Source organism: Nasonia vitripennis, chromosome 1 (assembly GCF_009193385.2).
Source record: "Nasonia vitripennis strain AsymCx chromosome 1, Nvit_psr_1.1, whole genome shotgun sequence".
Classification (NCBI taxonomy): domain Eukaryota; kingdom Metazoa; phylum Arthropoda; class Insecta; order Hymenoptera; family Pteromalidae; genus Nasonia; species Nasonia vitripennis.
Genome location: NC_045757.1, coordinates 14,308,161 through 14,335,492, shown reverse-complemented (window position 1 = coordinate 14,335,492; position 27,332 = coordinate 14,308,161). Strand labels below are relative to the sequence as shown.

Here is a 27,332-nt window from a genome sequence, read left to right as displayed (position 1 = left end):
GTGTTGGGGCGCGTTAGCAAACTAGGTGACGAAGGCGTGCGCGAACGGATTAAGGTTGACGGCGCGGGGAAGATTATCGAGGAGTTACAAAGTTCCCTCTTTAATGGAGAAATTCGCGAGATTAGTTTTACAGAGAAAATTAAAAAATGAAGTATAATAGGCACACTCGGAGAAAATGGGCTATTTATTATAGAATTTTATGAAACTCCGACTCGTTTCACGTTTTACCGAAAATAATAACGTACCCCTGTTTTCGACGAGCAACAAGCTCAAATAAGCCGAATTTCGAGAGGCGCTTATACGTACTTGCCGATGTTATCTGTACAAGGAGCTCGCGCGCGATTGCACACAATATAATATACACGCGGCAGCGGGCGTTTGATCGATCTATATCGCGACGAATTTAACGAATGGCTGATTAATTGCACGAGACGCGTGTGCGCGAGGGAGTTTGTAATGACCCGGGACCACCTCGATTTTATCGAATGTGACGCGATCGCGTGATACATGCGCGACCGCGACGGCTATATATATATATATATATATATATATATATATATATAGGTACCAGGCTTCGAGTTTTCCTTCTCTCTTTTTCTTCCTTCCCAGCTCTCTCTCTCTCTCTCTCTCTCTCTCTCTCTCTCTCTCCTCTTGCGCTTCGGCTTTGATAGATCCCTCGTAACGAGCTGCCTTTTTCTAACCTGTTCCATCGCGCTGTTGTTTTTCTTTGGAATTCGTGCGGATAGTGCGCTTTATCGAACTTTCACTTCGAGACTTCCCCGCGATTCTTCCTCATCGAAAATAAGGGAAAAAAGGAACCAAAGGAGATCGAGAGCCGAGAGGTATCGAGCGGGTTCAATCGATATCGCGCGAGTATCGTTTAATTTCATCGTCAAAGACAATAGAGCAGTAACCGCAGCAGTGAGAGTGCGTTTACGTGTCTTCGGGCGCTATACCTATATATTGCTAAGACAACAACGGACCGACAACGGGAAATACGCAATTCTCGAATTAAAGATCCAGGTCCTCTTTGAGAATATTTTCCTCGCTCACATCCCACAGCGATTGCGCAAGTATAGTGCACGCAGCTCCTCTCGCTCTCGGAACTCCATAAACTTTGGCAATTCCGCAGCCTTTTAAAACTACTCTTTCTCTCTCGCGCCTTTTCCTTCCCTCGCGTACGCGCATTCCAATGATTTTTTCCCTCGCGCACGCGTGCTAATGCGCCCATTTAACAGGCAGAATCTCATCTCCGCCAGCGCTTCCTCTCTCTCTCTCTCTCTCTCTCTCTCTCTCTCTCTCTCTCTCTCTCTCTCTCTCTCTCTCTCTCTCTCTCTCTCTCTCTCTCTCTTTCTCCACGGTGATCCACCGGCATCGTTTTCTCGCCCCGGCGAGCACGAGAGCTTTCTCGCTTTTAACAAATTAAAGCTCGTGCGCCAGAAACAAAGAGCAAGAGAGAAGACACGCTAGTCCGCCTCGTCCTTTTTTTCACGCTATTATTCTGATTACATTTTCGAATGTGCAGCGATGCAGCATAGTTCGCTTCTTTGTTTTCACGCGCGCGCGTCGCCTTGGTCCGCCTGATTTACTCGCGGCCTAAGAGTCTGCTCGAGGCTCTTCTTCTTGAGTTCCTTGCTTTTCCCTCTTTTTAGCGTTGTTTAGCGCGCATCTAGATTAGAAGCTACACAGCCCAGTGTTAGTTTGTTACTCAGCTCCCGTAATGAATGTCCTTCTCTGTATTTTCGTTTACAGCACGATCACCGTAATTCGCGCTTCTATTTGCATCCGAAGTACTTTTACTCTCCGGTCCGCGACAATTACGCTTTCGGGTTCAAATGCCGCGTGGTATACGATTAAATTTAAATTACTGTTCATCATGTTGGCGGCGCAAACATCCCGAGCAGCGCCATTCGAGTTTCGAATGAAACTGTTAAATAGCTTTATTTATGCAGTTGACGATCGATCGTGTCGCGCTATCGCGTTGCGAACAGTTTGCTGCACCGCAGCTGTTGAATTTTTCGCGAAGAACCGGCGTTGGCAAAATTGTTTGTCTCAAACTTCCGCGAAGAGCTCCCTTGTGTCTGCCGGCCGTAAATTTCGTTCACCACAGCCAAAGGAGCGCTTCTCGCTCGGTCGAGCGGGACGCTGCAGACCTGCAGCAGCTTTTTCGTACGCGTTTGTTTTCCCTTCTTATAAACTATTATTATTTCTTATCCTTGGCTTTTTCGCGCGCGAGCGCAAAGTTATTGTAAACATCGCATTGTTCGCCGCGCGAGGCGCCCATTGTGTTCCTCCTTTTCTCTCTCTCTCTCTCTCTCTCTCTCTTTCTTACCCGTACAGCACACAGCCGAGCGGTACACAGGCCTGAGTGCGTTTTATTTATTTGCAGCGGAGAGTACTTGGCGTGAGCATTCGACTGCTATACCGCTGCTGCTCTAAGGGCCTCGATTTGTGATAGACTCTCCCGGCTATACTGGACACTGCGCGACGAATATAATGGACTTTTACTCATTGCTCGTGTTTTGAGATACAACAATGCGTGGGAGGGTGGCCGCGAGCTGGTTACGAATTCAGGAAACGTTTTATTACGCGAGCGACCTGCGCCGGTATGATTTATAGGCATCGGGCGGGGTATGTTCGTTAAAACACACAGTTTCGTCGACCATATAGCTATTTTTTAGATTTAAATATGCCATGTGCCAAAAAAAGGTGTCGCGACTAATGCTCTGGTTCATCTATGCGAACGCGCTGTTCATAACCCGTCACGCGTGTTAATATTTGCCATGCGTGTACACTTTTCAAACCGAAGCTTCATACACATTCTTTCGAATATTTCATACTTTCGCAATCACAATTTAACACGCGGCGACATAATCATTCGCGCATTCAAAGACAGTAGAGAAGGAACCTGAAATTTTCCGCTCACTTTTGCCTTTCCCACGTACTCCGCGCATTTTTTTTCTCTCCATCATCCAGCGCCAAAACTAACACAAAAAAAGAACACGAGCAGCAACGTCAACACAGCTAGAAAAAAGAACCGCTCCGAGGCCACTCGAGCTGCAATCTTTTCTCATTCGCGATCTCGTCGCCTTAGAGCATTGCAAATGCGTCCCGCGATCTCTCGGGATTCGGGGCTCTAGCGTAACGATTGCAGGTGTATGCCCGCGAACGAGCTGCAGCAGCGAGTGATATAAAAACCGCCGCGAGCAGGTGGAAAAAAAACGAGGGAGCGCGTAATTGTGCGCGCGAAAAGTCGGTCATCGGGAGAAAGAGAAACAGAGAGAGTGAGAAAGAGAGAGAGAGAGAGAGAGAGAGAGTCGCGGAAAAATCGCTTTCCTTTTGCGCGTTTTCGCACAATATAGTTCAGCGGTGCAGCAGATTTTTCTATATACTTTTCCTTGTGAGCCGAGAGAAAGAGAAAGAAAGTCTCCGAGCAGAAACGCGCATTTGACTTAATAATTCATTTTTTTCTCTCAGCTCTCGCGGAACTTTACTCTGTTGTCCTTTCCTCGAGCGAAACTTGACGGCTCGAATTTTTACAAGCGTGTGCTATACACGGCGAGCGCGATATTGCAATTGAGATTTTTTCTTGACGGGCGCGCGTATTTCGAAATTGCTGTTTTTTGCGCTACGAAGCTTTTCGTGTAGCGAGCGATGTTTTTCGTATGTATGTATTCCGCGCGAGGGAAACAAGCGGGAGTTTCATCGATATTCAATTTTTGCCTATGGCGCGTATAGCGGCTCACTTTATACATCTTCCCGGCGTATACTGCTCGTGGCCGATATATCGATTTTTCGTTATTCCAGATATCATATGGAAGCTCCGGGGGTAATGACTTTTCGATATTCGCGTGCAAGAGTTTTATGGAATCGTTCTAATTACGCTTGATGAATTGATGCATGGCGCGCTGGAATCGACAATGTTTGAAAATCAGGAAAGTTATGCGCTTAATAACTCATCAATTCATCTTCTCTCGGCGCGGCGACTTTATATGAGAAAATTTGGCGAAATTCCCATTAACGAATCCGACAGATTCGCATGCGTTTGTGTACGAAAGTTCAATCCTTCCGCGAACGTCGAATATCCGGAGTATTGCATTACTTCGTACCCTCCTCGGTGCAGGCAGATCATCATGCAAATTGCGCTAAGCCCGACACCGCAAGTGCAAGGCAGTGTCGGATTGGCCAAGAAGCAACAGAACAGTAATAATCATATTCTGTTTAGCAACGCTCATGTAGGCCAGTGTTCCTCGCTCGTCCGAGATGAACTGTTGGGGCATATCTGACCTCGACTAATATCTGCTATACTAGCTCGCTGGAGATCAAAATGCCCAAGGTGATTGTTCATTTAAGCCAATATACTATTGTGCAGAGAAACTGCGGAAAATCAGTGGTCGCGAGGCGAGCTGGTTCAGATTAATGTGCCGATAAATTGTTTGTTGCAACTTTAACTCCCGTAAATAGGTTGAAGGCATAAATAATAGCTATTGTTATCCGCTTGTTTCTTTTTTTTCTGCTGATTGCCTTGGAACCGGTTATTTACGTTTTTTATCTTTTAAGTTAACTAATGCACTAAGCAGAAGGCTGAATGTTTACCCAGAATATTAGTTGAATATTTTGCTTAATTGCGTCTTTTAAATTAAAAGTTTCTTTTGAAATTACATAGAAATGCATGTGACGAGCATATTATAGGAATACCTGCATGACATGAACTTGAGCAAGAACACCAGTTGGAAATGTACGTAATTATTTTACGCGCGAATTAATTTGAATTTGGGGACGAGCTAAATTCTGTACCAGCATGTACATCCACACGTGCAAGTGAATTAGACATAGGACCATCAAAACGAGTAACGATAACATTCGAACTATTTGTCGCAATGGTTATTCAGTTCAAAAGTTCTTTTGTTCGTAACAAGCAACGCATTGATGGTTAATCTGATACCAATACAAAATGCGATTTGTAACCCAAAACCGCATAATAGTCGATAGAACTCAATTATCGCGCGGGCGTTCCAAAAAGTTTCCTTCCACAATGCTAATAATACAACAACAGGCTCTGTTTCGCGATCGTTCAACTCGGCCGCAGAAACCTCCGGCCAACAGCTCTCGTATCCGTCCGCGTCTTGGAAGAGTTAGCGGAGCATGAAGCAGTGCAGTAGCAGCAGTAACAACAACAATAATCGGGAAGACTCTGTTGAACGTCACTCGTCAGTGGTCGGTTTAATGCATCCCAAGAGGAAGAGAAAGATAGAAGAGGCCAGACAGCTGAAGGCACAAGTGCGTCGAAACGATGCCGCTTAGGCATAGCAGCCTCAAGTGGCTTGTCGGTGAAGAGCCAGTGTGCAGTCCCCAGCGAGCTGCAGCGGCTAGCTCAGCGGCCACTGGACTCCGGAGCTGAGTCGCTCTCGGATTATTCAAGGAGAACGCTCGCTCGCCCGCTCGATGGTTATTTGCATAGCGCCGCGATATCGACAAAGGAAGGTTGACGACCGGCGAGTTAAGTATTTTTAATAGGCGGCAGCCGCGCGCGTTCACCAAAGCCGCAACTGGCCTCTCTTGCGTATTTCTCCTTCTTGCGTTGCTGCCGCTGCTTCGTTCGCCGAGAGCATCAAGTGCAGCAATTGATTGCCCGGGATATAGGCCGCCGCTACCGAGAAGAGAAGCCGAAGATAATCGGCTAACGTGGACGCTACCGCGACGACGACGACGAGAATGATCAAAAAAAAAAAAAAAACGCTGAGGAAGAGTCTGAATAATCTGACTGCAGAGATAGCCTCGACTCTCTTCCTTTCTCTGTCTCTCTTTCTATTTCCATACGAAGAGAGCGAGAGAGGAGATGTAAATCGATTTCGGACCACGAGGCGATTACTTATGCCGATCTTTTGTCTCTGCGCCAGTTGCAATTTCCATTGCCTTTTTCACTGTACACCGAATTGGAGGACGGCGGCTGATGCAAGAAGTCGCGGTCGCGTATCTTGTTCCGCGAATTCCGCGCTGATTCCGCACTCTGCTCGCGTCGTCGTGTGGTCTGCACCGTTGAGCATGCGGCGCTCGTTGCAGAGCCAAACCATCGTTCTGCTTTTCGTGCGCGTGCGTTTACGTGGTTGTGCAGTGTATAGGAGGAGCTGTAAATGTATGCGTGAGAGGGAGGGCCGATGATTTATTTGATTGCGCGAATTCGAGTTCGGCGAATGTTATTGAACTGATTGGTCGTCGATCGAATCAATTTAAGCTCGGGACGAAAGACTGCATACGCCGAATCAACATGCGTGGCTTTTGCATAATCGATTGTTTCGCTGATTAAGTAATTCGCCGCCGCGCGACAAAGGGACTCTAAATCAAGTAGCATCAGCTGCGAGCCATTAAAATGATAAAGTATCTTTCGCCGACGAATATCGGCCGGCTATAGAAGAGGTTGTAAATTTTTCTCTCAGAAGTTTATATGTTCGCCTCCCTAATAAGGCCTGGACACGCTATCAAGCCTTATCGAAATGGATGTACCGCTGAATAATAAAAATTATGTGAATACGACACGATCCCGCGTTTCACAGCGCCCTATTATGGCGTTGTGTTTTCCTTGTTTACCGCAGGAATTTGGGTAGGTGGGTATAGATAACAGGCTATATCGAAGGTTCATCATCGCGGAATACTTCGGGGATAATTAATAGATCGTTCAGATTACCATTCAATTAGACGGCGAGCGGGACACGTAAGACGGTAGGGGGCGCCCGCCGACGAAATTAATACCATCAAACATGTAATCCCATTCGAACCGCAATCTCAGATAACAATCAAGCTACTCCCGTGGCTACTTTCACCCTCAGCTCCGCGCCGTCGAAAAAATCCCAAATCGCGTCGAATCCCCTGCGATCATCAAGCAACGTCGCGACCCGAAAGAGACTGAAATCCCGAGCATACGTTGAAAAAAAGTAAGCGCACCCGTATACGCAGCGGCTTCCCCGATTCAATCGCGAAGGTCCTACACATCTGCAATATTTAACTCGATCTTTCTCCAGCCGGAGCCTGTGTATGTGTGTGTACAAGTACGTACGCGCGCTTCGCTTCATCCGAACCTAAATTATTCAGCGCGACCCAAAAATCCCTCGAGGGATTTGCACGCACACGCACACGCGCGCGCGCGCGTACGCAACTTTCCCCCTGTTCTCTCCCGTATTGGATTTTCGAGCTTATAAAACACGCGCCTGTAACATTCAAGACGCCCGGACTCGAATCTTCCTCCAGCCAGCAATTAAGAACGGAGCCGTGGCGCTCTCGATGTAGTTCGATGAAAATAATGACGCGTCGAAGTCAATTAAAGCCGCCGTATCGAGAGTGAAAGTATGAAGGGGAGTCTGAGTGCGCGCAAGCGACGAGGAAGCAAGCGTCTGTCGGCGACGAAAAAGATGAGCTCTTGTTTTCTATAATTAATTGGATGGATTAGGTGCACAAAGAATACGCTTCGAGAATTTTGATTTTCGCCGTAGCGTCAGCTGGGAAGAAAGGCCGTTGAAATCTCGTATGCCATTATTTCGTTTTCGGAAGATACCGTTCAACGTAATCTACTTCAAAGTAACTCTAGAAGTTTCTCTATTGTTGTCTTACAGTAACACCCACGCCTGGTCGATACCGACAACACAGCTATTGTCTTATTCGCGGCTCTTCAAGCCTAATCGCTGCAAAAAGCCGATGATACTGAAAGACTACAGAGTATAGGCGAATGTCGAGAGTCGGACGTTCAAACTACACCAAATGCAAAGTGTTATCCTCTAGTTGAAATTCAGAGCTTTCATTCTACTCTAAGCGCATTAAATTAAAGCATGAGAATACTCAAAACGCGAATTAGCTTTAAATTGCGGGCGAACACCTATCCGCAAGTATACGAGCTCAGTCTGAAACAGAAAAAAAATGAATAGCCTGCGAGCCAGAGACGCTGGGGGTCCGCGTATCCATAAATTATGTCACGTCCTGCAGCAGTAGCAGAGAAGCACACAGTAGCAGCAGCAGCCCCTTAACGCTCACAGTCGCAAACACCCTGGGTGTGCGTATGACGAGGCGCTACTATATATATACTATATGCGCTATGCCACTGCCAGCGTGTATGCGCGTGTCATTATTTTCGCGCTGCGTACTATTTTCGTATAAAACGCGTACGCGAGTATCGCCTCTGGCGGCACGTGCGCGAGAGCGGCATTAATACCGAGAGCTACGCGCTTTTTCTCTCTTTCTCGTTCTCTCTCTCTCTCTCTCTCTCTCTCTCTCTCTCTCTCTCTCTTCTGCGCGCGAACGTGCCGGCTGCAAGAAAATACGAGAGCGCCGCTCTGCTATATACCGCATTTGTTTTCATTAAAATGCCGTTCGCCTTTATTAAGCCCTTGTTTGCCTTTAGCGCCTCGCATTTTCCTCCAGTAGAGCGCTTCGAGAGACAGAGTAGGGAGGAGAGTCTACTTTTTCGCTGTCATCACATGCAGACATTTTGTCTTCTTAGGGATTTTAGACGAGGCTCTGTATAGCTGTCGATGTACACAATACGAGCCCGCGGTGTGCATTCTCGGGGTTATCGGTATTTCTCGCGGTTGACTTTCGAGACTTGGATAATTGAGCGCGGGAATTATTTCTTGTCGGTGCTTGCTGAATTTATTTTTTAACAAATGTAGGACGGGCGCACAAACTTAATTGACGGAATTAAAATGATTCGGTAATGCTTTGAAGGTTTCTTTTAAGAAGACAATTAAGGTCAATCCCCCATGGGACAGCGCTACGTGGATGATGTCATCGCGCTCATTACGAGTTTAGTAAGACTTATTACTTAGCAGCTGGCAGCTTTTCTTGAACAATCTCTCGATAATCAATGGAAAACATTGAACAACGCTACGTGTGAAGTGTTATAATAAAACTCATCTTTTGAAAAGCCTGATACGGCTTCAAAACATAACAGTTATTTCAGGATCAGTGCGTACGCATGCCTGCGGCGCTCACAAACGAGAAACACTTCAGAAATTTTATCGCATTGCTTTCTATCAAACCAGCCATAAATAATACATCCATTGTTTATCCAGGCCGAAAGTTATAAATATTTCCGAGCCGTAGACCGTGCGTTACTTCTTCTCGCTCCCTCTTGAGAAAACCACATGAATTCTCGAAAAAAGAAAAGGCATCGTTAATGGCGCCGTCGACGTAGGGTGGCAGGCTGCTGCATCGGTGGGAGGGGAACGGATCGTCGGGGCGACGGCATTGTTACGTGAAAAGAAAATATTGAAGATTCGCCGGAACGCGGACTACTGCTGCTGCTGCTGCTGTGAGAGGATCCCGAAAGCCCGAGACTTACTGCGGGCTTGCCAATCTCTCCCTCTCTTTCTCCTCGCGCGAATCGATAAGACGCCGCGGGATTCGCCAGACGACATCCAGGAAGGAACCTTCGAAAAACCACTTGACGAGAGGGAGAGCGAGAGAGAGAGAGAGAGAGAGAGAGAGAGAGAGAGAGAGAGAGAGAGAGACGGGATGGAAGAAGAAGAAGAAGGAGAGTCCTGAACGATTCATAGCTCCCGCAGGTCCAACGACCCTAACCAAACAACTTTTCTCTCTTTCTCTCTCTCTCTCTCTCTCTCTCTCTCTCTCTCGCTCCTTCTTTTTCCTTATGTATTCGAGGCTCTCGTGATATTTCTGCGGGGATTTTTTCCTTGCCATTCGACGCATAAATCACAGGCTGCTTTTTGTACGGCCTGAGTGTTTCGTGTAATAATTTAATTAGGACGCACTCGAGTGCGGCTGTTGATCCTGTGAACATTGATTTCTTTTTTTCGTACACGAATTTTACGTCGGCACTGCTGTTTACCACTGTTAGCGTAGTATAGAACGGTAATGTATTCCATTAGAAAAAGTCATTTGGTCGTTGAAACTTTCCATTATAGCTCGTCGTTCTATGGGAGTGGATTACAATATCAAGTGTAACCTATATTCGAACTGAAACTAATATCTGGTCAATATTTGAGTGCCTATCGATGCTGTTTATGAGGAGTAAAATTGACTGTTAATAAATAGCATCAAACCGCGATAATAATTCATAGCCCGAGATATTTGATTCAATCACATTGTAAACCGATAGTTTGTCTGTATCGAAATTCGTTTGCATAGTTAGCATAAACTTACGATATTGTCGGATTAGTTGTTAATTCTACATTCGTGTATACAGAATTCCACTAAACTTAGCTGCACAATCCACGAGGGATATGGAAGGCGTCGCTCGTAATCTCGAATCATCGACGTCAAACAGCCTTCAAACTTAAAGCCAACATCTTACAAGCATCGGCTTAAATCCGAGTCCTAAAGCATGCAGCCGAAGAACCTCGCTTTACAGCCGCCATTATCGGCCATACATTTTCCTTGGCCATACAAATTCTCGAAAAGGGGTAGGAAAAAAGACGACACCAGCCGCGCGGAAGAGGACTATACTGGAAGAGCGCGTGGAGGAGCGAGTTAGGCTCGAAGCGCAGAAATATACAGCCCTCGTAACTCAGCCGAGCGATAAGCCGAGCAATTCGCCGAGTGCTGTGTAGGTGGGCTACGCTGGCGCTACTATACAGCTCGCGCTCTCTCGCGCGATATGGCGGTAGCGGCAGCATTTCGCGAAACGCAAAGCCCCGAGCCAAGGGCATATAAAGGGATTTAAAGTAGTGGAGGCGGTAGCGGCTGCAGCGCTTTGCCGTCGAGAAAGTTCGCCAGTGAGAGTTTGCCAAAGTGCACACACACACACGCGCGCAAACCCATGCAAACACAGAGCTACGCACACGTACGGCATTGGCTAATGTATTCAGACCGAAAGGGGTTACGCGGAACAATGTAGCACGGGATCGGATGGAATTGGCTTTTTATTGCCTTTTGTTCAATTACGTTCTCTCGGGATTTTGGGAAAAATTTCCTTCCTCTCTCGAACCGTCGATGGATATTGCCGAAAATTCCAAAGTTCAAGGACTCTCGAGAATTCATCTCGCAACGTTTCGCTGGAAAAAGAAAAAAAAATGAAAGAGAATCCGTTTAATAAATCCACACGCAAACGTCGAACTGATTTCGCTCGTTGTCGAAGCCATTAATTGAATTTCAAAGTATTGCGTATGAAATAAATACAGAAAACCGATGCCAAAGCATCAGTTCCCCAAAATCCAAATCGCGCGATTACCCCGACAAGCGGTGTAAGGGCGTTTTCTTAGCCATCCAGCCGGACTTGTCTGAATACGTCCCCCTGTCCTCCACTCTCTCGCTGACTTCCTATCAGCTCGGAATGCAGATGTACAATTTGCATGATATCAGTGCAGCAATATAAAGTAGCAGCAGTAGCAGAGCCGACGGCTGAGCTACGTCCGGAGAGCCGCGAGCGAGCGAGTACATGGATGGGCGTGGTGGGGGATAGAGGACGCAGAGGCACTAGCAACCAAGCAAGCAAGCAAGGACTCCGTGTGTGGGACTGAAGCTCCTCGACGCGTACAGCAGAACGTGTGTGTACACAACAGTGTAGCACAGGCCAAAGACAGCTATCGAGAGGTAGAGGGCTCGCGTCTACGACGGCGACGACGACGACGACACTCACCTGGCTGCTGGTACATTGGTCCTCTGTGACGAGCCGTCCTACGGCCTGATGTATCATTGCACAGGTCACTTTGATTCTATCGAGCACACTTTAGATCATCACCCTCTCTCTCTGATTCTCCTCTTCAGTTGTATCCCGACGGCACTTTGCTTCGCGGCTCGAGCGACAACAGTTTTTTTTTACAGATATCAGATACTCGATCCCTGAAGCCGAATGAGGACTCGTGTATAGTCCTTAATCTCGAGACTGTATCACTACAGCAATTGTGCACTGGCGATGATGGGTCAAAGGACCCTCCCCTTCCCTTCTTCCACTCTCTCGCGCGCGAGAGAGAGAGGCGCGAAAAGCTCAAGCTCGAGCGCAGCGCGCGGCGCGCGCCACTCCGCGACGTATACTTCCGCTGACTTCGACTTGGCAGTGCGAAAGCGCGGGAAGTAGCCTATCCTATACGAGAACTGATCGCGAGGGTCTAACGACCTCCACAGCTCGGCTGCTCTATCGTCCTTGCGGCAGGATCGTCGCGAAGCAGCTCGCGCGGTCAGGCCTCCTCTCGCACGAGGATCTATTTCGAACGAGCCGGAAAAAGCACTGTATCTGCGCACCGTAGATCAGCCTGTGCGTCGAGAGTTCGTATTTATTTATAGAAATTTAGCGAGTTCACGCGCCAGAGATAGTGGGTGACTCTCGGGGTGTTCGCGATTGGAGGCCAGGCGGTGCACTGACTGCTCTCTACCGCGGAGTTCCTTGCACTCTCTCTCTCTCTCTCTCTCTCTCTCTCTATCTCGCTCCCGTCCTTCTTTCTTCTCCTCTCTCGCTCTTTCTCTCTATCGTTCGTTCGACCAGCAGCGCGAGCTGAGCGGTGGCCATGCGCTGACGCGGGCGCATGCGCCCTGATATCAGCAGCGCTGGCTACTTCTCCCCGCCGAGGATCTCTCCCCGATGCCGACGTATACTCTAACGCACCTATACACGCACCTAGCCTCGCGTTTACATGCTCGACAGCCAGCTTGGTGCGCGAGTGTGCGGCAGCGGCGGCAACAACCCCTCGGTTGCCGCCGCCGCCGCTTCATCCCCTAAATCGGCGCTGCTGCTACCGCTCCCCTCCGTGCGCGAGCCCCCGGTGCTGCGCTACCACCACCTAACTACCCTCTTCTCCTACCTAGCTACCTACCACCACCTCGCCGATGCCGCTGCTCTCCTCTCCGTCCTCGCGCTCGCACCGCTATGTGTGCGTGTGTACGTTCCTGCCAGACTACCCCGTGTGTATGTAATGCTCGCTCCCGCGCCCGCTCTCTCTCTCTCTCTCTCTCTCTCTCTCTCTCTCTCTCTCTCTCTCTTTCTGGATTCGGCAGGCTCATGCACACCACGACGTTGGCGCGAGTCGCTGTGTGGGTACGAGGAGGGGAATCAAGGAGCACGGACGTCGCTGCGACGGTGCCGAGGACGAGGAGCATTCTCGAGGCCGATTCTTGGTGTGCGTGCTCGACTGTGTTAGTGAGAGAGGCCGCGACGGAATTCCAGAGCCACTGCAGCACTCTCTTTTGCGCTCTTTGGCTCAGCTCGACGCTGGATGAGTGGATTAACCCGCTTCCTCTTTTTCCTCCTCGGTCTCTCTTTTATCGAGCTTTTGGAATGAGCCGAATTTTATTTATACCGGGACACTGGCACCATTCGCGATGGCTCTGTCGGCGAAATTGACTGCGCGGGATGCGATTTTAAACATGCGGGCTCTTTGATTAGATGTGAGCGGGGAAGGGATTTCGCTCGTATTCACTGGGTTAAAGTATTACAATCCGCGCATTTCATCGAGATTAGAGCCCGACGCGTATAACCGAATCATCGGTACATTTATCAGGCAGATACACCATCCCGTCCCGCTGACTGATAGGCAAATTGATTGAGTCACGTTTCCGTGAAATTCGACTCGGTTTAAAATGGGATTTTTATTGAATAGAGTATCTCGTTACTGCTCAGACCGTTGACCAGATTTTCGTTCGTGTCGTAAAAGGGGTATTTTATTTCTACTCTATTACACAGCTCATAGTCATCAAATTGAACGTCCAAAAACGTAAACAATAAAATGTTTAACAATATGAATAAAAACGATAACGCCACTTTGTTTTTTCCCGGCAAAAGGTTACTCGCTACTGCTAATAAATTAAATTGTTCCGAAAGTTGTGTCATTTTTATGACACCAAAAACAATAGGACTGCTGTTACGAACATATCGGTAAGTGTATGAAGTTACATCAGAATAGCTAAATTTTCGCTCGAACATTCCACTTTGACCTCGATTCTATCCTCTATTGTACATGGAGCGACTCCATTCTCCGCGATACGTATAAAACGGTCCGAGCAGTTTACCCCATTAGGAGTTCGGTTCGCGATTGATTCACACGTGTATCCGTATAACTAATAGCGCCGAGCGATTTCCGGACGTATACGCGTTGACCTATTTCGAGAAGGTAAAAAAAGCACGTTGCCGCGAGCGTATTTTTCCCCCGGCCTCGCGCGATAAGGCAAGTTGAGACTGTTTCAGAGCGCGAATGCGGGAGTTGATTTCGCGTACGCACTGTTTCTCTTTTCGCGAGTAAAAATGGAACGATCGAGATGAGAATAACCAATCGGTCTATGTACATGTGTGTGTGTCAATTGCAATTTATTTTATCACACATAGCTGACCGTTGCAAATAAATGTCAATAATATATTCGCGTACGCGTATAGGCACGAATTCGTGCGAATGAAATCCAAACGTCATTTGTAAACCCCTCGCGTGTACGAAATCGACAAAGTAGTGTACGGGGAGAATTGATCGAAAACACAACTCATCATCCATCGGTACATTAACCTTCGGCACACGCGCTGCACTACAAACGAACTTCGATGAGCTGAACCAAAACTGCCAATGCGAGGCGCGCGCGCGCGGTCAAGATGATCGGGACGCGGATCGACACTTGGCGTCCAGTGCAGCAATACGAAATTTCCACGTTTTTTCCTAGTCACTCTGTGGGTGCGAGCGACTGCGCGCGTATACAATCGCGCCGAGTCATCTCATCTCTCTCTCTCTCTCCTCCTCTCACCTGGTCCGTTCGATTATGTCAGAGCTGGTTACCGGCGCGTTTGTTTATCTGATCTCGCTTTATAACGACAGACAGCGGCGCGCCTCGGCCAGACAGGCAGCCTGCTACCGTTGGATGCTGCATGGGCCCGAGGGGACGCAACGGAGACAGAAGTGGAGCGCTCTCCGCTCTTCTTTATCCGCTCTTCTCTCCACTGTGGCAGACCGTAGATAGGACCGCTTGCGCCCTACCCCGTCTCTGTCGCCCCTGGCGAGGACTTTTAGTCTTTTTCTCGTTCTCTGTGTATGTATATGTGTGTGTGCGTGTGTGTAAATGGGCGAGACGCAGGCCTCTATCCTTAGCGAGAGTAGGTGTCGCGCTTTTCGCATCGCGCCTTTTTGCGATCCCTTTTCTCTCCTTTGCTGCTGCGTGTTTATCGACTTTTAGGTTGTATCGCCCGTTTTTTATTCTTTTTTTTTTGACGTTCGTGCCGAGTGGTTTTTTCATTTTTACTTCCTGCGCTTTGCCGGGGTACAGTGGCTTGCGTCGATTATTTGATCGGAGCTAGTGCACGGAATTATTTTTGGAGACTGGTTGGAGAGGAGGGTGTGTCGATTATGTTGGAATAGAGATTTGATGTGGCGTTGAACGTGGCAAATCAATCCGCGGGATTCGTGGACCGCTACGAGCAAGACAGACCGTGAGTGCGATTGGATAGCGCATCAAATGCATCGCAAGCAAGCTGTAAATTCGCTTGGATTATTGCCGAGAAATAGCGCGTGTGTTAATATGCATGTGTGTACTTAGTGCTGTTTATATGCAATGCATAAACGTTACCAATGAACGCAAACATTTCTGATTACCTATGCGCTTGGTAAATAAATACGCCGTTGGTGAACTACTGGCTTAGAATAGTTTTACATATTTGCAGAGTGTATCGGTAATCCGTCGTATAGCACGCTATTTCACAGGAAAATTCACCAGTAGAAACGTAAGGGATGACCAGACGTGTCTAGCGAACGATCGCAGTTTTGTTTATTGCTTTACGTCAATCCGATCGAACGGAAGATTGTAAATCCTCGAGAACAAATCCGCTTAGCCATCATGCAAATGCAACGGCGACTCCCCAGTCACACCCGTGTCGGCTCTGCATTTCTTTTATCACTTTATCTACACACAAGAGGCTGCTCTCCATTCCGTCCCATCGTCGTCGTCGTCGCTTCTCTTTGTTCAGCACTTGTGTCTCGTAATTCCCGTCTTCCTACGCTCTCTCTCTCTCTCTCTCTCTCTCTCTCTCTCTCTCTCTCTCTCTCTCTCTCTCTCTCTTTCCCTCTCTCGCAGCGCGTGAATGAATGGGCCGCTACAACGACATAGTGTGAATCATGAACCAATTAGACAAGAGCGCTGCGGCCTCGGCGCACTGATTTCTCCGATTCCACGACGCACACCTTGCTCTAAGATCTACGATACGTTTCGCCTCATTGATAAGTCTCTGCCTTTTTTTGGAGGCCCCTCAAAGCCGTGAGAACGTGTGGAATATCGAACGCCGCGACTGTGTCGGACAGGTTTTATCGTGTATGCATGAGCTTTGGAAGGCTGCTCTATCGGAAATTAATTATATCGAGGAAGTCGACTTTATCGCTCTTTGTGTTGACACATTTCAAAGTCAGAGGAGAACTTTTTTATAGATTCTTTTTTCTCGGTATATACAACGATTGTACCACTAAAATTAATAGCGATAACTGACGGGTATCAGTACCAAAGTAAAGAAAGTATTCGTCATCCGAGCATCCGTGTACCCATTCTTTTCTCTCCTACGATGGTGTAAGCTCGCAAGCACAGAGAGAGAGAGAGAGAGAGAGAGAGAGAGAGAGAGAGAGAGAGAGAGAGAGAGAGAGAGGAATACCCGCATAAGAAAATTTCATATTGCAGGAAATCATAAACCTGGACTGGAGGATTATAAAACAGAGAGCCGCGCGTGCGCTAGGCAACGAAAAAAGCGAGAAAAGCAGGACCGAATATAAGGCAGCGAAACGAAAAAGGTATAGTGTCAGCACCAGCACTGAGAGAGAGAAAGAGAGGCGACGAGAAAAATAAACGAGCGAGAAAGACAGCCGCTGCAACTTTACTGCAAGGATTCGAGACAGCGGATGTATATTTGTGCGCAGGCTGCGGAGGACTCGCGGAAGGATGAATAATAAGGCTTGAAATTGGAGACGCGCGAATAAGAGGCGGAAGAAAAAAAGGTAAAGGAGCTCGATCGGAAAGATTCGGAGCAGTGCAAAAACTGCGTGCGCTCGATGAAATGGAACATCTAATAAGGGACGCGGATGCAGAGAAGGCCTTGTGCGAGGAAGTGAAAACGTGTACCCTAGGAGACGTGAATTCAAATGAGTTTGACAGACTGCTCTAAGCGGTGGATTGAATTCGCTCGGAAAAACGAAATCTCGCGTGTCAATAATTGCGATGGGATTATTAATATAGAGTCAAAGTAAACAAAACTGAAAGTATTTCCTCCGATTCTGCAGCATCTGTATAGGTATTCTAAGGAAAGCCAAGCTCGCCCCCCCCCTCTCTTCCAAGTCACTATCTCTCCAAGAAAATCTTTCTACGTCGCTTCCCCGGCGTTTCAACTCGCTTCAGCCCGTACCTCTCTCTCTCTCTCTCTCTCTCTCTCTCTCTCTCTCTCTCTCTCTCTCTCTCTCTCTTGCACAATTTTTTCCTCTCTCTCGATTTTTATTTCTATTCGCCTCCATTTTCTCCTCCTCCTGCGCTCGACTCGACGGGGCGATGTCACTTCCGATCCTTCGATATCGAGAAAGAGAGAGAGGGAGAGTGTGAGGCAGTGGCAGTGGCGGCGACGGCACAAAGGGGGACCTCGCTACGTTTCTTCCTTTCTCGCGTTCCCTTTTCAAAGAAGGAGTAGGAGGAGGATGAGGAGTAGGTACTACACGTATAAAACGGCTGAGTACCCTTAATCCAAAGGTATGGAAGGTAAATTGCGTTGGAATAATTATTCGCTAGAGCCATACTCTTTGAACTGTCGTCTCCGCCTCTCTGATCTCTCTTTCGGAGCTTTTTATTTAGCGCCGCGGAGCCGCTGTTATACGAGATGCACTGGCGCTTTGTGTAATTCATTATTTTATGATACTCGGGGCTCGTGAGCTTTAAACGGATTTGCATTTCGATTGATTTCCCATTTATTAACATAATGCTGCTGCTGCGTTTCAAGTTGGACTGGAATAATAATTGCACGACTGAGAGCTAAACGTTTCCAATTAATGGATATCCGATATCGTCGCTCTGAATGTCTGTTGTTGGATTTGCTTATGGCGCTATTCTTATTCAGAAGATTTGTCAGGAAAGTATTGCCAACTGAACTATTTTAATCACTGATGCTCTTAAGCGCTCAAAAAAGAAAAGAAATATTTTTGTCGGTTCTCTTCATACATAGTTATGTAAAAATTTTATATTTTCAACACGCACCAAGTAATATTTAATGAAGGATAAGATCGATTACTTTTCTAATTTAACCGTTTCTGTCTTAATCGATCCCTGTTCGTGCAACTGCGATTCCGTTAAACATGAATGATCATCGTTTCTACAAAATGCATATCCCAAAACATTATGCATCTTCAGCTAAATACATCAGAGAACCTCTGCAAAAATACGTTTATTCAAAGACATCTTCATTACTGAGTTAAAATGCGAAATAAGGCGTGAGCTTGGATCGCGAAAATGCGGCTGCTGACGATCAGCGGAGCATAGTCGACATGTAATCCGGATCCGAATTGCAGCCGAAAAATCGAGGTGAGTGCAACGAGATGCCGGATACAACCTCTCCGTGTCGCGCGAGGCTAAGATGAATGGCTTCTAAAGTAGAGAGAATAAATATATATTTGATGGAAGAGCAGAAGGAGATGCAACGCTGCAAATTAAGGGTCTGAGTGAACTGGAATTTCGGCCCGAGTGCGCAGCGGAGACGAGGATGACTCTCGTTTATTTTGAATATTTCACCGCGAACGATGCCTGCCGATATTAGCGTCAATAGTTTACGCCTTTTAGAATTGCATTCACATTGATTACCCAGAAACGTTGCTCGTACACTATCCTGGGACAATTTAATGATCGGTACGCTCTCGCTTATTGAAGATTAACGACCCTGCCGGTGTGCACAAGCGATAAAATTTCTTTGGAAATACTGAATTAAAAATGTTTAAAACGTCTGTCAGAAGGTACAAAAACCGCGATAAACAAAAGTTGATGGATGTTTTGTTTCAACTGGTCATTCGCGCACTGTACTTACCTTGTACATTTTTAAACGAGCTGCCTCCGGTCAGGTAAATCGACGCAAAAATAATTAACAGATTTATCAAGATCATTTGTCAGGAGCGCGCGAGCTACTTCTTTTTAAAAAACGCGACACCTCGCCTCTCGTACCATTCATCCTCTCAAAATCGAGACGACACACGTGTGTGCACACATTCTAAACCTTACAAAGAAACGAACCAGCAAAGAGGAAGCACAACGAAGACAGCTGATGCAGAAACGAAAGCGAAACGAGTCACACTAGCACGATTTCGAGCGTAGGATCGGAGCTGAAGACGCTCGGTGTGTTCATTCGCGACAAAATTGCCCCGTGCGGTCCTTTACAAAAGAGCCGATCAGCTCGTTCCACGCTCAAGTTAACGAAAAAAGATGCGCGCGACGGCAGGGGAGGTGGAGAAGAAGGTGACACACGCGCTCAGTTCGAGAAAAACGTGTTCCTCCTCGGATGCTATCGCGAGTTCGCGCGCGGCTCCGACGTGATGCATACGTCTTATCCTCGCTCGCGCGCGTTTCGTTTCGTTTTCTCGCTTAACGAGCCGTTGCCGCGCTCTCGTGCGCGCATACATTTCCGTCGTCCTTCTTCTCTTCCTCTCGCCCGCATCTTTCGAGCAGGTTCCCATCGAACGGTCGCCGCCGCGTGTACGTGTATGTCGGCGTAAAGAGGTCGATGAGCCTGAATGCAAAGTGACGAGGAGGAGGCAGCGAGATAATACAATTAAAGATTTGCTCGAGTTTGGGGATTTTGCCGAGAGCGTGGCAGGTTCTTCTTCTTCCTCTTTTCCTTCTTCTTGGCCTGTCCTTAAGTCGAAGCTGGCTGACTGTTAAGGAGCCAAGCGGCCGCCGTTGACTTGACGGTATAATTTATTTGGATTGGATGTGCCGAGGAGAGATGCGCCGGGGATTGCGCACGCGCGCGTGTTTGAGAGATAGATGTTTGTTTAATGGCCATCAGCGGAACGCTGAAAGGATTAGGTGCGTCGATCTGCAACTTACACCGCTTGGGCGTATGTTGTAGATGGATTTGGGAAAATTTGCTTGTTCTGGGCTTACATGGGTCGATGGTTTTGTTTATTGCTGTGATTATAAATAATACAATGACAAATAAAAAGATGCTGACAATTCAACCACGCGTACAAAAAGTGCACGCTTACTTATGTCGCTATTCATAATGCACAGAGGCATTTACTCTGGTATTTTACAGTTGCACGTGTAATTAAAAATTCCATCACCTCCTATGCAAACGTTGTTACTCAGAATGCATTTAAAATCGCAGAGGATCCTCTGAAAGTTATTGCATGGCTTGCCATACGCCGCTGTAACACATAATGAGTAATACATTTTACTTAAAAAACGGTATTTTTTCATCAGGCACGGAAACATTAGTATATTTTCTGAAATCGTTTTCAAATGCCTATGTTTCATTTCAAAACAATTCCAATAAAATACTGGATCCACATTTGATCGTTTCTGCTGTAAAACTATATAAAAGACAAGAACATTGAAACTCACTCTGCATTGTTACCACGATAACGAGCAGCAAAATGAAGCACAGCAGTTTCATTTTGGGTTTAGATTATTCCCGCAAGTCAGTAGCTGAAAATAACGATCGATTTTATAGTTGTTCCGCCGATGAACATTTCTTGAATCTTGCGAACGGCTTTTAGCTGATATTTCGTTCTACAAAAAGTAACCTTGATAACGTCTATATCTCCTTTATTCTTAGCATCTTTATTCTTTCGTTAACGCCCACACAATCCCCAATTCTCGCTTGAACCATGTTCAACCGCTACGACGTAAACTTTTGCTAGCACAAATAACCTCTTCTCCAGCTAACGATGAAAAATACGTTAGCGCAAAGGGGACCGCGACAATAAACCGGGAGGAAATGGAGGAAAGGGCGATAAAAAAGAAAAAAAGAAAAGCCTGGATTCTCAGTTGTCCCCGTTTATATCGGACGATTAGATCAGCGAGATTGTCTCACTCTCCCGAAATGAATTTATTCACGGGTAGAGGCGACGACAAAAAGGCTGAAAGCTGCCTACATCGTGAGAGACGAAATGGGAAGATTCTCGCGAGTATAATTGGCTGCTTATCTCGCTTTGTCGTCTTCGTTTTGTTTCTTCGTGTTAGGATCGTGAGCATGTTGAAGGAGAAGATGGGTTTCTAATAGAACCACGAGAAACGACTTTTACGATCTTTTACTAGAATCAACGGTTAATTATCGATAAAATCTCTTTTCTGTTTATTTCGAGTTTAATGGGGATTCTCATACGGAAAATCTTTTTGAGCAGTCTCAGTTTTTTAAAAATAAAATAAATCATCGCGTTGATCGTCAGTTATGTATTAATACAATCTTTTAACAAAAGAATTATACGCGGTCGAATGTACAATATTATTTCTACTTATCCGCTGACATCGATTTCCAGTAAAGTCTATTTTCAAAATACGTGACCTCAATAAAGAGAAGCAATAACACGTCGTGTAACATGAATAATAAATGGACACAATTTTCAGATTTATCCTGCGACAATGAACACTTGTTGAAACGAAGTTATTGGTTGCATGATTCATGCATGCATTAAAATATGGGAACACATTTAGTCGTAAATATATTTATCAGAAATCCTTGTTCTATTATATCGAGCAGTAATACGTAAACGCGAGGAAAAAACTTTGAATGGATAACAGTAAAATTAGACATTTGTGCAAACTCTTTTGCAGTCGCTTGTAAACAAAAAGTAATTATTTTTCGAAAAGTAACAGGAGTGAACGAATAATTATAAGAATAACTAGAATTTCGAGCAAAAACGAAAATCCGACTAACCAAACAAACTTTGTGATTTCCGGTCCTAAGTCAAGCCTCTAACGCATTTGGCGCCTGGACTTTTCAGTGGGTTGACCGACTACTCCTCTCAAACGAGCACAGCCGCGTATTACGCAAATAGACGCCTAATTAAAAAGCCGACTTTCCGCAACTTCCAGTTTCCCGCAGAAAATTTCGCTTTCGCGGATTACGCGCAACTTGTAAATATTTATGAAACCGCGCAGCATACCGTCGGCGCGGATTATAAATTGAATATTTAAGAAGAATGCGAGTTATTTGTATATTTATGGGACTATACCGCTGTAAACAGACTGAATCTCGTTTCTGGCATCGCGATTCGCGCAACTGTGCAGATGGATTAATTACCGGTGACGAGGCTGTTGGCGAAAAACTTCAGAGCGAAGAAGACGCGCGACGATGAAATTAATTCGTTTCGCGAGTTTGCGGGTATTTCATCGCCGCGGAGATCGCTTTCGGTTTATTCAGTCCCGCAAGTTTTCCGCGGCGATACGCTCATTATCATCGAAAGAAAAATGACCGCGTAAGTACACAGTCGTTATGAAAAATCAACATCATAGGCTATACTAAAGTTTTTCCCCGAATTGAAGTGGGCAAAAAACTAGCACAAACTCGGTAAAATTTTCAGTCCCTGTTTTTTCAGAAACTTGTATCCGCACGACATCAAACGCAAAAATTTCAATCTCTGAAACGCGGTACCCAACTGCGCAAAAAATTCTCGGGAGCCAACTGCGCGAGCTCACTTGACTCCTCCAGCTCTCGTGTTCTTCTACCGCAAAACTCTCTTCGAATATTATATGTTTGCGCCGAATCTTTTGCAACCGAATGCAACTCACGGCTTATTTTTCTTGGAGCGAAAAGCAGCCGCGCGGCGGCGTCTGCTCGTGTTTGTTCGGAAAGTGCATCAGACGGTGAGTAATCGAAGAGTCAATGAAACACGGCGCTCGACTGCCGCCCGAACGTCGTCTTGTTTCGATCTTCGCTATTTATCCTCACCGCGCGCTCTCACGAATTATCGCAAATATTTGCGATCCGGCGCCAAGAGCGGCAGACGAAAGGTGAGGAGAACGAGTAGCGACGAGCACCGGAAGATAGTTTGCGAGCAGCAGATGCTGCCGATGGCGGAGCTGGTGGGGTGAGAGGAAGAGAGAGAAAGCGAAGTAATTTCGCGCGGTCTCGACGAATTCGCGACAATTATTTTCGAATTGAATAAGATTGTTAGATTCGTTATCGAAAGATATTAGATCCACATTAATCGTTATTGCGTATGAGAAAAAATAAATAAGAAAAGCTTGTGCGTTACCTTCTACGTGAATTACAATCCGCAGTCTTCCGCAAACTTCGGATATTCCGAGATGGATTATGTGCACTTTTTATACAATCTTAAGTTATGTATAACTTCGCGGAGCTTTTATCTGAGATGAATTTTAGCTACTCGAGCGACGTCCGCAAAGTCACTGCAGATAAAGCGAGCACCGCCCTAAGAGTGAGCGCAAAAGCAAAGTCAGTCCTCTCTTTGAGTACTTATTAGTTTGAGCCGGAACATTCCAGAGTCATCATTTCTCCCTCGCCTCTCTCTCTCTCTCTCTCTCTCTCTCTCTCTCTCTCTCGCTCGATTAATTCGTTTAGTCGCGTACCATCATTATAACCCACTCTGCCTCGCTACTATGTAGTAACCGCATGTAAATATTTTTGTAGAGCGTTGGCGATCGTATTGTCCCGAGACAAAAGCACGGGGACTATTTTAGCCGACTGTCAGTTCGGGACGCAAATGCGTCAGAAACATTTACGATCGACGATTTTCATCGACGTACGAAAATAACTCCAATATAATTATACCCATGAATATACCACTCGCTCGCCGTAATGCACTGCAATTGACTTAGACGTCACCCGCAAACTACACGCCACGGTAATTCTCCTAAGTAAACGCACCCTCAGCCACGATAAATAAGTCATCGCTACTCTTTTCCCCCTTTTACCCTTTTTCCCGACGCGACGATCCAAGAAACAGGACTCGCGTGTATCTACGTGTACGCAGAGCCGACGGGTATAACTATTTATCTTTTACCGCGCAGGCAGTGCGCCTCCTAGTCGTTTTATCCGCGACAAAGCGTCCGCGGGGCTTCCTATACGAGAGCATTTATTTCGCTGCACGCATTCGCACCGCTCGGAATCTCCGCGCTGCGTGGCTGCACTGCAGTGAGGAGAATGCGAAATAAGATTGTGGAAAGGCGCAGCAGGAAACGCAAGTGCTGCAGGTTGAAAGACATATTATACACATAGATGTGTAGAAAAAATTCATAGCGAGGGTAAAATAACGTCATTCTACAATTTTTACAACGAACAACCACGATTAAATCCCCTGCTTTCCGACGAGAGCAAGCTTCGACCGACTAAGCTTCTTCGCTGGCGCGCGCAACGAAATTCGAATCAGCACCCCAAGAAAAAAGCCCAAAAAAGCCCATCCTAGACAGCAGACGCACAGCAGCTGTATGGGAAGGAAAGTTGGAACGAAGCTCGTGCAAGGAGAGAGTGAGAGAGAGAGAGAGAGAGAGAGAGAGAGAGAGAGAGAGAGAGTGGGAAAATGTTGGCGCGGGGCTGGCTGCGCGCATGCATTATTCAGTTGGCTCTGCTCGCACGCAAGACGCTGCCGACGCGACGCATCTTGGGGGGGGGGGGGGAGGAAGCGCGTGCTGCGCCTTTATTGGCCCGAGGAGGGTGTCTGAAATAAGGTTTTCACGTGCGCTTGCGACAAACTATTGCCGCTACCTTTGATTCTCACTGCCTGCGTCCGTGGCTGTTGCCGGGGAATATAGCTATGTGTAGGTATGTATAGGTGCCGAGAGCATTGTGTACTATATGCCGTGCGTGTCGCCGGAGCGTCGTTTTGTTTTCCAGCGGATTGCACGAGTGTTTTTTTTTCCGTGCGGGAGTTCCGATCGTCGTTGAATATTAGTGGATGCTATGGGCTTTCCTCGCAAGCCTTACCACACCCGTCTGCTTCTACTATGAGCTTTCCCGTTTCCTCGTTTTAATAACACACAGTATAAAGGTGTATAGAATTTATAAGGCATTCCCCGCATTGTGTTTCATTTTTACCGCCCATTAACCTCGAAAAAATCCACCCCACTAAAGAATTCCCCTCCCAGCGCGGCGTAGAGCCGCTAGAAAAGCCGCGAAGCCCACCCCGCCAAGCCACTGAACAAACAGCCTGCAGTCTCTCCGCAAAAAGAAAAACGAATAACGCTCGAAGAGAAAAACGCACGCAGAAAAACTCCGCGGACAATGCACGCGCGCTTTGCCCTCCCGACTATACTCCCCTGTTGCGTGCGCGAAGGGTACGACACAATTGCCGAGCCTCATCCCAGCAGAGGAAAAGTCAAAGAAGCGCAAGCGCAGCGCGCAGGGTCCACGTGCGTGAAAAAAGGCCTCGCGCACAGACTGTGTTTGCCTCGGTAATTTCTACGCGCTTATACTCGGGGTTCTTTTTTATCATACGCGCGAGGCGCAGACCGTTTCGGCTGCATTTTTCACGACTCCGGCGACGACGACGACAGCGGCGAGGGAGGCTCCGTCTGCACACACACACACACCCTTGTATGCAAATGCGGCTGTACATTTTTTAGGAGAACGCAGGAGCCGTGGGGTTCGCTGCTTTGCGGACTGTCGGATTAATATTTATGGGCTTATCGGGCATTTTTCGCCGTTTGATCTTTGGCTTCGGGACCGTGATTTCAGCGTTTAGCACTCACCTTGATATGCTTTAGAGCTGTTTGTTGATTACAGAGTCGTTTGGTTTCGAGTACTCACCTGTAACAGAGAAATGGAAAATAAAGTTATTTTACGGAAATTGTCGAGAAGCCGACTTATGGCGCATGACTCATTTTGAACGGTCAACGAATGAAACGGAAACTTTTGCGTCATGAATAAAACGACTCGACTTGTTTTACAATACAGCGTTTGCTTTCGGCTTGCAAAAACTTGTACGCGTAACGGCAAAATGGAAGGAGAGCGTTCGTTACGTAAACATTCTTTGGACTCATTATCTTTTGAAAGAGTTCTAAATACCGTTAATTTGTTATCTTGCGCAATACGGACAGCCTTATCAAGAATGCAGTGAACTTATCTATTTTTTACTTGCTATTGAGGCTCAAATCAGATATTGATGTTTTCGTAACGTGCTAAATAATTCAGGAAAATTTTACACAAAAGTCTTTCTTATAAAACTACTAGGAAGTTTTATAGTAAATGCAAATAACGCCAAGATATAATTTTCAAAATGCGTACACATGCGCATCCATGCCTCAAAAGTATCCACACAGGAATTATCAGAATGCTGTTGAATATTTTGAGAACAAACGAAAAGTAAAAAGTGCACATCAGATTTTGTCTTAACGTTGCAGCGTATACCTCCCTTAAATTTTTGTTTAAATAAAAATAATATTAAAGAACGATAAAAAATAATAATGAATAAAAGTCACGTACCAAAACCAAAAGTTAAATATATATCAGAAATACCAACCAATACGACTTGAATATTTTCAGATATACAGAACAGTTAGCAATCAATGCCGCCAACGTTACTTCTTGGAAAGAAATATATGTATGTAACTGATGTCTTGCTTCCGCGACGTCTCACCTCGATCTGATGCATAGCGCGACGCCCGCACGCGCATACTCATTACCCGTAGGTGTGAGCAATAGGAAATTCCATGCGTGCGCGTACGTGCTCGAGATGCCTCTGCCGTTTACGTCGCGAAGAAAGTGTAACACAGTTTTTTTTACTTGCAACGAATTAGAGCTTCCACGTTGATGTGAGCGTTTCGGAAAACACAATAATTATAATTTTAAACTCAATGACAGTTGATTGCCCAGTTAATAACACCGCGCGGAAACAAAGACCGAAAAAATAACGACAGGATGTAAGTGGAAAGTAAACAAGCGCCTGTAGAGTATACGGCGACTCAGAGTAGCAATGCAAAAGCAATAAAGATTAGCCCTTTGAACCATAAAATCAGGCAGTCGTTCGTCGTCGGCGGCGGTGCAGTGCAACAAGACAGCGCGAACCAGCTCCCAGAGCTCGAAAATAACATTTAACTGAAAGTTTTACTGCGGCACTCGCTACACCTCCTGTACCCTCGCGTGGCGCTTATTTTAAGGCCGTTTTTCATCGGCGCCGCAATTCGCTCTCTCTCTCTCCCTCTCTCTCTCTCTCTCTCTCTCTCTCTCTCTCTCTCTCTCTCTCTCCCTCTCTCTCCTTTTCCGCGCGTGCGAGCTTTTCGTCACCGCCGCCGCGCTTGTTTCGTCTGCGCAGCAGCAATGCGACGCTCGAATATTAGCAGATGTTTCGCGACACTGCACGTGCGTCGTCTCGAATGCGAATCTCTCTCTCTTTTCTTCTTTCCTCTCGTCTACGTGTATGGTACGCGGCGTATTTCGCGAGAGCAGCTTCCTCGAGAGCCACGTGAAGACGACGTTATGGCGATGCCTCCACGCTGCAGTTATATCTTTTTGC

At 46.6% G+C, this 27,332-nt stretch overlaps 1 protein-coding gene and 1 long non-coding RNA gene across 8 annotated transcripts in view; both read right to left on the bottom strand.

Annotated features, from left to right (window-relative positions):
• Positions 1-27,332, bottom strand: part of LOC100121944 (teneurin-m) — a 565,536-nt gene that overhangs the window by 213,664 nt on the left and 324,540 nt on the right. The window contains exon 1 of one of the 7 annotated variants that reach the window (XM_032598397.1): positions 11,585-12,295. The exons of the other annotated variants lie outside the window; for them this stretch is intronic. Coding sequence (XP_032454288.1) covers positions 11,585-11,600 — 16 coding nt within the window. The 5' untranslated portion in view covers positions 11,601-12,295. Of the gene's footprint in view, positions 1-11,584; positions 12,296-27,332 lie in introns of those variants that run through there. 7 annotated transcript variants of the gene reach the window in all.
• On the bottom strand, positions 20,019-26,892 carry LOC107982206. Its single transcript, XR_001729755.3, has 4 exons — positions 26,340-26,892; positions 25,570-25,627; positions 20,482-20,565; positions 20,019-20,285 (listed from the first exon to the last, which is right to left on the bottom strand). It is a non-coding gene; the product is annotated as an uncharacterized LOC107982206 (long non-coding RNA).